The 9698-nt window shown below is 36.9% G+C and overlaps 2 protein-coding genes across 4 annotated transcripts; one reads left to right on the forward strand and one right to left on the reverse strand.

The window, feature by feature from the left end:
* Window positions 1-227: 227 nt before the first annotated feature.
* Window positions 228-4001, forward strand: LOC104114304 (mechanosensitive ion channel protein 6-like). Its single transcript, XM_009624712.4, has 5 exons — window positions 228-1459; window positions 2229-2352; window positions 2478-2771; window positions 2842-3044; window positions 3415-4001. Exons 1-5 carry the CDS (start codon window positions 303-305, stop codon window positions 3713-3715), a joined length of 2079 nt encoding a protein of 692 aa, XP_009623007.1. The 5' UTR covers window positions 228-302; the 3' UTR covers window positions 3716-4001.
* Window positions 4002-4679: 678 nt separating this feature from the next.
* LOC104114305 (L10-interacting MYB domain-containing protein-like) lies at window positions 4680-8325 on the reverse strand. 3 transcript variants are annotated; one of them, XM_009624713.4, is made up of 3 exons: window positions 8149-8325; window positions 5650-5976; window positions 4680-5559 (listed from the first exon to the last, which is right to left on the reverse strand). In XM_009624713.4, exons 2-3 carry the CDS (start codon window positions 5974-5976, stop codon window positions 4972-4974), a joined length of 915 nt encoding a protein of 304 aa, XP_009623008.1. In that variant the 5' UTR covers window positions 8149-8325; the 3' UTR covers window positions 4680-4971. The 3 variants fall into 3 exon arrangements, with proteins under 3 accessions (XP_009623008.1, XP_009623009.1, XP_018632526.1); XM_009624714.4 differs by having other exon boundaries at window positions 8100-8257; XM_018777010.3 differs by having other exon boundaries at window positions 8040-8254.
* Window positions 8326-9698: the final 1373 nt, after the last annotated feature.

Genomic DNA, 9698 nt, shown 5'->3' on the forward strand with positions numbered 1-9698 from the left:
GCAGAATCTGATAAATATTTCTTCTGCCTGGTTTTATTCCTTAGCAGCTGTATCCCAGGATAACTTGTGACGTTCAATGAAAATGGATATGAACATCATCAAGATAAGTACTTATTTCAAAATAAAATTCCACTTCACTCTCACTGTTCCCAGCCTTTTAGGTGGAAAAGATGCTTTTCAAGACAGATGATGAGATTCTTTTAAGTGCTAACTATGGTTAATAAAACGTGTCCTTATTTAAGTTATCCTACTCAAAGCACACATATGAAGGCCTACTCATTTGATCAACTTCCTTATATGAAATGAAAGGAACAACTGGTGCAAGCGTCCATAACCCTGACGAAGTGGTTGTTGAACTTGGCGCTGAACCTAAATATGAGCGTGATTCATACTTGTCCAACTCAAAGACGGGCATAGAGTGCACACCAAGGGCAGATATGTCCGAGGTCCGTAAGAAAGGGACATCTCGACGAAACTCAAAGCTGCTCGTTAAAAGTAAGAAGTCCAGGCTTGAAGACATAGTGTGGGAGTATAAACAATTGGGAAAAGTTAGCAGCAGAGAGAAAGATGAAGATTGGTTCATAGATGAAGACTTTTTTGAGGAATCCACATCTAAGAAGTTAAGTTTGTGGACAGCTCTGCAATTGGTGAGTCTCGTGTTGACTCTGATGGCATTAGCCTGTACCTTCTCAGTTTCTAAACTGAAGGAACTAAAACTATGGGATCTTCCATTGTGGAAGTGGGAAATTTTCTTATCAGTGATCATATCAGGCCATTTACTCTGCGGTTGGGGTGTACGAGCTATAGTTTTCTGTATCGAACGTGGTTTTTTACAGAGGCTGAGGGTTCTTTACTTTGTGTATGGACTCAAAAAGGCTTTTCAGAATTGCCTGTGGGTAGTTCTAATCGTGATTGCTTGGCATTTCTTGGTAGTAGAAAAGATGGCTTACGAGAGGAAAAGCAAAGTATTACGTTATCTGACGAAAAGTCTGCTCTGCATATTGGTGGCTACCTTGGTCTGGTTTATGAAGGTAATTATTGTTAAGATTCTTGCTTCATCATTTCACAATAAGAAGTTTTTCAAAAGAATCACACAGTATCTTGTCAAACAATATGTGATAAAAAGCTTATCAGACTCCCTAAATGGTGAAAAGGGTGAGATGAGGAATGTAACAGAGGCCAAGAATATTAGTAGTACTACTTACTTTTCATGGGGATTTGCTGGAAAAAAGAGCCAGAAACGCTCGAATAATTGTTTACAAAAATGGACTAGAATGTATATGTCTAACTTGGGAAAGAAGAGTGTAAAGAGGCTAGTTCAAGGAGGGCTTATCCCAACTCTTTCAACTATGGACGAAGATTTTTCTGATTTAAGTGATGAAGAGGATGAGGAATCATCTTGTCGCAATGCTAGAAAGCTAGCTCGGAAGATATTCAAGAAAGTCGCTAAGGGATCTGAGTAAGTTTTACACACTTTATAACTTTTAATTTGTTTGATTAAGCTCAACTGTTCTCCTAGTGCAATATGCTTTATTTCTCTGTTGTAAGATTATTTATATTAGAACTTGCTACATGCTTACATGATACAAGAACTAGAATAGTTAAGCTTTTTGTACTCTACATACCTTTCAAGCCTGATGGTGTAAACCGGAGCAAGTATTGTTTAGCTGTTAGTCCCTCTGGTCTATAATAAGTGACTTTTTACCTTTTTATTTTGGTCCGAAATAAGTGTCCTTTTACGTGATCAAGAAGGAATTCACTTTATTTTTTCAAATTTACCCTTATTTACTTATCCGTAGAAGGTCTTTTAATTTACTCCAATTTTTTATGATAACATTAAATATGTTCAACAATTGATGTGCACTATGACGTGAGAATAACTTCCTCACATTTTTATCACCTTCTCAAGCTGATTGCCACTAATATAATTAGATTTATGAGGCTCACTTATGGTTTCTTCGAGGCTAATCAAGAGTCTTATAAATGAAGGAGTGAATTTGAGAGGTTTATATGTTGCTTCGATAAGTGCCACCGAAAGTTGGAGTATAATAAAGTTATGGTAAGTGCTACTATAACTGCTGATGCAAATTATTAAGGGTATTTTAGTCGCAATACTTATTTTTTCTTGGAGTTGTATTTTTTTAATGGATATGTGAAAGATAAAAAAGTCACTTATTATGAACCGGAGGGAGTAAGACTTTGTTCACTGAAGTTTCCATGTCAAAAAGGTGTATTGGACTGGAGGATTTGAAACGCTTTGTGGCACAAGAAAAAGCTTTGAAGAGCATTGATCTATTTGAAGGAAGAGAAGAAGAAGCACGTATCGATCAACAATATTTCATCGATTGGATGGTGAGTTCTAGTTTTACCATGAGGTCAAGTTGAAAACTGATTATACATATGTTCCTATTAGTTTTACACTAGAGTTGTTTTACTGCTGTAATCATGCCAATATCCTTAATGTTTTCCATTTTAAGGTTGAGGCATTCAAGGAAAGGAGATATATTCTATGTTCTCTAAATGATGCAAAAACAGCAGTGGAGGAACTTCATCGTTTGATGAACGTACTTGTGTCCTTGCTCATTTTGATACTCTGGCTTTTCCTTTTTGAGATTCAAATAAGTCATCTTCTCGTGCTTGTAAGCTCCCAGCTGCTCGTGATGGGATTCATCTTCGGAAACACCTGCAGGACAGTATTTGAGGCAATCATATTTCTGTTTATAATGCACCCATTCGACGTGGGTGATCGTTGTGAAGTAGATGGAGTGCAGGCAAGCATCATTTTTACTGCCCCATGTTTTTCATTTTTCTACCTGCTCATTTATGCATGTTTCAATACAGATGGTTGTAGAGGAGGTGAATATTCTAACAACTGTATTTGAGAGATATGACTTCCAAAAGGTTACATACCCTAACTACATTTTAGCTACTAAGGCCATTGGTAATTATAACCGCAGTGGTGATATGGCAGATCAAATTGAGTTCTCTATTCACATTTCTACTCCCTGGGACAAGATTATCACTATGAAGGAAAAGATAAAGAGGTATGTGGATAAATTTCATGTGTTTTGCTACTTTCTATAGCTCAAGGCTGTGGCGGATCTCAGCGAGTTTGACAGAACCCATTGCGTTTAGCTCGGTCTATATATATGTGTTAAACAACAGGTTCGAGCCGTGGCGTAACTGATAAAGTTGCTGTCATGTGACCAGGAGGTCACGGGTTCGAGCCGTGGAAACAGCCTCTTCCCTGAACCCGGCGCATAGCAGGAGCTTAGTGCACCGGACTGCCCTTTTTAAACAACTTGGCACATAGAAGAGCAAAACCATTTAACTCTAAATCCAGAATTCGCCACTGGCTAAAGGACTGAACTACATTGCTATCTGACTCATTGTTTCTTTGGCTTCTTGAAACAGGTATATAGAAAGTCATGATAAGTATTGGTACTCAAAGCCAGTAATTTTTGTGAAGGATGTACAAGATATGAACAGATTAGTAATGACAGTTTGGCCGCGGCACAAAATGAACCATCAAGATATGACGCAGAGGTGGACTAGAAGATCCTCATTGATCGATGGAATGATCAATATTTTCCGGGAGCTAAATATCGAATACAGGATGCTGCCTCTTGAAGTTAACGTCCGAAACTTGCCTGGAACATCAGATAGGCTTGTTTCAAATTGGAGTACTTGTTCTGCACCATATTACAACGTTTAATGTCCCTATGGTGCCATTAACAGACACTCCTGCAACTCTATAAGGCGCTGTTTATATGACTTTTTATGTGTAAGAAGATGAGAAGTAGCAGTAATGCCTGTTATTGAATAAGATGTAACTGTGGCCTGTGGATGCTTCTGGTCATTCATGAATTCACAGAAATGTTTATTAGTGGCGCTACTTCTCTGTAATAGTCAAAATAATAATTGCAAAAGAAGCATTAGTCGAATAATCTGCAGAAAATGCTACACCTTTTTTGAATTTGAATCCACATTGTAGAGCAAAATTTGCATGTTTATTAGCATTCAAATGTGATTATTGCACCAGTTCAAAATAAGGTATCTTTTGCTGCAATGTTGGTGACCTTTGATTTTATCAACGAAAATAAGCAGAGCAGACCATCTGCTGACAAATTTCAAACTCGAAAACTTTAGAACAAGTGGTTAGGGTTGTTCGTTATTGCTAATCACAAAACTTTGAAGGTTTTATCCTATCTGATTCTTTTCTCAATAATGCTCACATTTCCTTGTACCTTTCTCTATCATTCAACCCATAATTTTGGTATACTCACGAGTCATGATTTCTAGCTAAGCCACCAAAGACAACGCTGTCCAAGTGTCTTTACACAGGATTTGAACAAATTATATCGTTCAAGCCTCTACTGCAATCTTCTGATTTCCACATCTGCTACTATCTTCTTTCCCATTGCAGGCAAAATCGTTTATTTCATTCCTTAAAAGCATGAACCTTTATTATCCCCTTAGTCCTTAAGGCATTAATCGGATAATACAGTCTAGAATGAGTTTCCTAAAATAATTACTTTCTTAATGAGGCATTCTTGCAATACCACTGCCATAGCAACAAAGACAAAGTGAGAGAAATAAGATCTTTGTTAAAAACAGAAGAAAGGAGTTTAAAGCATGCCCCCTTTGTAATGCATGAAAAATGTAGCTGCAACATCTCATTCAAAAGTACAAAAAGCTTCCATTCAAAACATTCCTTACAAGAGAAAATAGAATGGCTAACTTGCTTAGTGGCATTACGAACATGTAAAGCCTTGGTTTCCGTAGCCATTACCACCAATGCCTTGACCACAACCCCAAATGTATGCCTGCTAACTTAACTACAATGTATTTACTCGTCCCGTGCTGGTAATTACAAGCATGCTATAGGAATTTATATATCCATTTTCCACTAAAATCTTTGCTAGTTAAAATGGGTATCTGCCACTAAACTTGTAAACCAAGGCGTCAATGCTAGATAAATGAAGCAAGATTAGCACATTTTCCCTGCAACCATGTCAGTCGTATGCTGCTGCTGTTAAGAGAAACAAACATCTCCCTTAGACTGGGATTGTCGAATAGATCCAAAGCTGCATAATAAAGATGGTCTGGAATGCCTTCTATCTCATCCAACGCTTTGACACATTTAAGGATTGAAAATCTTCCATCAACTTGAGGCATAACAACTGTCTGCAACTTTGAAGCAGCAATCATCTCCCGCATCGCTTCTGCCATAGAATCAATTATCTCTTTATCCCCACAGCTCTGGTCAGAAGCAGGAACTATATCTGATGAACACTTCCTCTTTTTACAAGCTACATTCCTTGTTGTAGTTTGTTGTGAAGTAGCAGCGCTGTGTAAAGGTGTTGGCGATGAAGGATTTACAGGAGCCAAGTTGCTAGTTTCTTTAAATGAGCTATCTAGCCCAGCAGATTTGTCCAGCCCTTCATAGTGACTAGATTGGGCATACTTCCCAACGGCACCCGAGTCAGCAAATATTGTGCACAGCTGCTCATAGATAGGGCACTCCTTGGGTTTGCTTGATTCAGGCTTCGGCTGAGCCTGTTTCCATTGAACTGTTAGGAAACTGTGGGGCGAGGGTGTGTGTGTGTGAAAATACAAGCAAATATACAAAAAAAGAGAGAGAAATACCCCAATGTCTTCCCAAAGGTCAAAACCAATGTAGCAAGAATCGTCCAAAGCATCATTTTGATCAGAAGCAGATTTAAGGTTACAGTAACGAGTACGCAACACATCAAGGTGCTTTCTTAGCTGGTTATTATTGAAATTAAGATTGGTCTGTCTATTGAATTCATCACGTATGTAATTCCATGTTTTCTTATCAAATACATTGTTCGGCCGGTTCCCCAGCTTAATCTGCTCAACAACAAGGTCAGCAAAGACCTTGTCCAGGGAGGGTGTCCACCTTGTTCTCAAGCGTTCTTGCTTGTGTTGCATTTCATTAGCTTCAGAATCCATCTGTAGCATTAAGGACAGCTTGTTAAGTGGGAATGTATTATTAATCAACACAAAAACAAATTCCTAGGATAAAGTAACAAACTTCAGGTACAGATCTTGTACAACAGTAAAGCCAATCCTGCTTTGCACATGTACCACAGTAATATCAAGTATCATATTGGTTGCATATACCAATTCCAAATGGTTAAATTTTAGACTTGCAGAGTAACATGCAAATCAAATTGAGACAACTAGACTGGTTTCTAGTTTACATAAAACTTCATCATCCAAATTAACAAAAAAGAAATAAGCAAAATTTTAGTAAATCTTACAGTTTGCAACAAAATATCTATGTCACACACAACGAATAAGACGCTTTTAGTATTGATGCGGGCTGACTGAACAGAAAATGTTATTGAAAAACAACTAGGACACAATGGAAGGAAGAAGTCACTGACAGGTCCAATGCTGGTTCATAGTTAACTGCAGTTACCCATATCAAGGATCTCTAAGCAATTTTTCACCTCGTCCCATTCTAGGTTGATCGCACCTATATCAGCAATTTGTACAAATCCACCTCATTTCGTAATTTAGTTCTTCTTCCCAGATTCAAGAAACTATTGTATATCTTTATTTTTATGTTCTTTACGAGAAACCATTTTCCATACAACTGAAAACAATGATTGCAAGCAAGTGAAAAGATAAGAACGGGGGAAGAAAGCGAGCAGTCTATGCATGTAAGGATGGTCTGTAATACTAGATTTGGTCGCCTAAGAAGTAAGAACAAGAAAAACAATTTTTTTCGTCTTGCTAACAGAAGAATCAACAGGTGCCACCATATTAGTATGAGAACAATTGCAAAGAGACCCTTTTTAAAAGGAGAGGCCAATTCAACATCCAAGGGTGTGTTCTAGTAGCCGATGAAACTAGAATGAAAACCATGGGAGACAGAGTTCGAAGCATAGCAATGACAAAAAGATTTGTGATTTCTTTCCGTCTGCCTAAGCTTTTATGGGTAGAGTTATCGGTAACTGTACTGGAGAATGCATGAGCCTGGTAAAATAGTCAATGTGCGATCAAGCTGACACAAACATCAGAGTTATCAAAAAAAGGAGAGAAGCCAATTCACTACCCCATTAGCTACAAAGTCCTTCTCGCAAACAAAGAATTTTGCTTTCACATGTGCAATTATATAATTCCAATCATTGAAATCTCCATTTTTTTATTTTATTTTTTTATAAATAAACTGCGCATTTTATTCATCTCCAACAAAGATACATTGAGCTGAGGGAGTATAGATAACCTAGCTAACTCCCTAGATCACCCTTGTATGACAGCAGATGCCAACTTTTACAAATGAGAAGTAAATACATATGAGAAACATTACACAAGTTATGTGCTTGGAAGAAGTAGATCCAACCTATTCAAAAAAAGTACTACCATGAAGTCTATCCCTACTGTTAAAGACTGCATGGTCAAGGAGGATCAAAGGTAATGGATGTTCTGTTTAGTCTAGTCCTTCGAAATACCGGCAATTCCCATCTATCCATGTTCATGAGGCCCTTGATTTGAGGAGGAAGGTCAGAAAACACTCGAAACAGTTGGGAATGAGGGATAGAGTGACTGATGAATGCAAGTTTGTCTGCAACTTGATTTCCCTCTCTATAACTTCAAAACTAAACATAGTTGCAATCCCACACAAACACATTACAAATACAATACAGATGATTTTATGTAAGAATCTAATAGATAGAAATATGATCAACCAATCAACTACTCCCTCTGTTCCAATTTATGTGATACTTTTTCCTTTTTAGTCGGTCCCAAAAAGAACAATACATTTTCATATTTAATAACAATTTAACTTTAAAATGCTTCGTTTACCCTTAATAAAATAATTTATAGCCACACAAATATTTATGGCTCATTTTAGAACACAAGTTTCAAAAGTCTACATAAATAAATCGGGATGGAGGGAGTATAAATTATATGTATCAGTTCCGCTGTATTTGGACCGATTAAATAGAATTATTGCATAAGATAAAGAACTAAAGAGACTAAACCGGTGGAATTTAGGTATAAACCTCTTGGATTGATCGGAACAAAAATTTAACTAATGAGTATTCGCAAAAAAATAGAGTTACCGGCGGTGGAGGTGTTGTGTAATCGAAAGGCAAAAGCCCGGGAACCTACCGTTGATTATGGAGTTACCGGCGGCGGCGAAGACAGTTCTCTTCGTCGTAACCCTCGGTGGGAAATTTTTTTCAATATTGTGAGTATTTGTTTGTTTGGAAGAAAAAGAAAAACTACATATTCCGAACAAAAATTAACACTAATGAGGTACTCAAAGATTTTGTGTCGAAAAATAATACTTTCTCCATAGAAATTAACATTATTAATAATGAGGTACTAGTGTTAGAATTAATATTATACATAAAATATAATTTAATAAGTATATCATATTATTTTAATAAATATTAGTAGTTGTTTAAGCCACTTGTCACTTGGCCCAACGGCCCATCAGAAAATGACTCACGTTTGAAGTCCTTACCTGATATGGTCAAAGTTGTACATAATCTGAAAATTACTTTTCACTAGTTAACCTACCTCATTTAATTTTTTTTTTCTTTTCTTCGTTCTTATTCTCTCAGTATCACGACTTTGCACCCCAAAATTTCTCTACCATTATATTTATTCTTCAATTCTCCTTCCAGGTTCAAAGTTGATAACCACTATTTAGATGAGAGGAAAAAAATACTACGTAAAAGAATTATTTTTTTTAGACTCACCATTAAAGGTCGTTCGAAGATTCAATTTCAGAAATTGAATTTTTCGATTTTATTAGTTATTTGGATTGAGTGTTGTCCCAATTGATTGAGATCATCAAGGGGAGTTCAAAACTCAAATTTGAAGTGTTTTGGAGTAGATTTAAGCTAGATTTGAGTTGAATTTCAGAAGATGCCCAAGGAATAAGAAGAACCCATAAAACTCCATTAATAGGATTCATTTATATAATATTATATAAGTAATATATAATAGTGTATAAATACCTCTTATACATTATTTTATACAAGGTTGATACATTATTTACAGGTACTTGGTGGATTTCTCACATTTCTTCTTCTTCTTCTTCTTCTTCTTCTTCTTCTTCTTCTTCTTCTTCTTCTTCAACTACTACACCTATATACATAGTGTCACGACCCAAAATCCGTAATAGGTCGCAATGTCACCTAACGTTGCCGTTAGGCAAGCCCACAAGTGAACCTACAATTTAGTCATCCCTTTTTAACTTTCAAAACAAAAGTTTTCTTTTTAAAGAACGAAATAAGTAAGATCTCATGCAACCGTACGTACTCTTTTCTCAAAAATACTAGTGTGAGAAATACATCAACCATAGTGACAGTAATAATAAGTACAACAGTACATAAATGCTAGAAGCCCCAAGACCCGGTACCACAAGTGCATGATATACAAAACTAATACAACTACTGTCTGAAGGGTAATAGACAGAAATAATAAATAAGGTAGAGGGAGACTCCGGTGCTGCAGATCGAAGCAAGGCAAGCAGCTCACCACTAAGTCTCCGTAGAAGTACGGCTACGCGCCCATGTGACCACTGGTAGTACCTGTACATTTAGTACAGAAGTGTAGTGTGAGTACGAAAAATAACGTATACCAAGTATCTAGTCTAACCTCGAAGAAGTAGTGACGAGGGGTCCACTTGACACTTACTAGTGGTCAAA

Source organism: Nicotiana tomentosiformis, chromosome 8 (genome assembly GCF_000390325.3).
Source record: "Nicotiana tomentosiformis chromosome 8, ASM39032v3, whole genome shotgun sequence".
In the NCBI taxonomy this organism is placed as follows: Eukaryota; Viridiplantae; Streptophyta; class Magnoliopsida; order Solanales; family Solanaceae; genus Nicotiana; species Nicotiana tomentosiformis.

What these genes read in the sequence shown, in the direction of transcription:
- LOC104114304 (XM_009624712.4), top strand. Translation starts at nt 303, where the DNA reads ATGAAAGGAACAACTGGTGCAAGCGTCCATAACCCTGACGAAGTGGTT. An exon ending in AATATTTCATCGATTGGATG is followed by an intron (nt 2,353 to 2,477) that starts GTGAGTTCTAGT and finishes TTCCATTTTAAG; the next exon opens with GTTGAGGCATTCAAGGAAAG. An exon ending in ATGAAGGAAAAGATAAAGAG is followed by an intron (nt 3,045 to 3,414) that starts GTATGTGGATAA and finishes TTCTTGAAACAG; the next exon opens with GTATATAGAAAGTCATGATA.
- LOC104114305 (XM_009624713.4), bottom strand. Translation starts at nt 5,976, where the DNA reads ATGGATTCTGAAGCTAATGAAATGCAACACAAGCAAGAACGCTTGAGA. An exon ending in ACCTTTGGGAAGACATTGGG is followed by an intron (nt 5,560 to 5,649) that starts GTATTTCTCTCT and finishes CAATGGAAACAG; the next exon opens with GCTCAGCCGAAGCCTGAATC.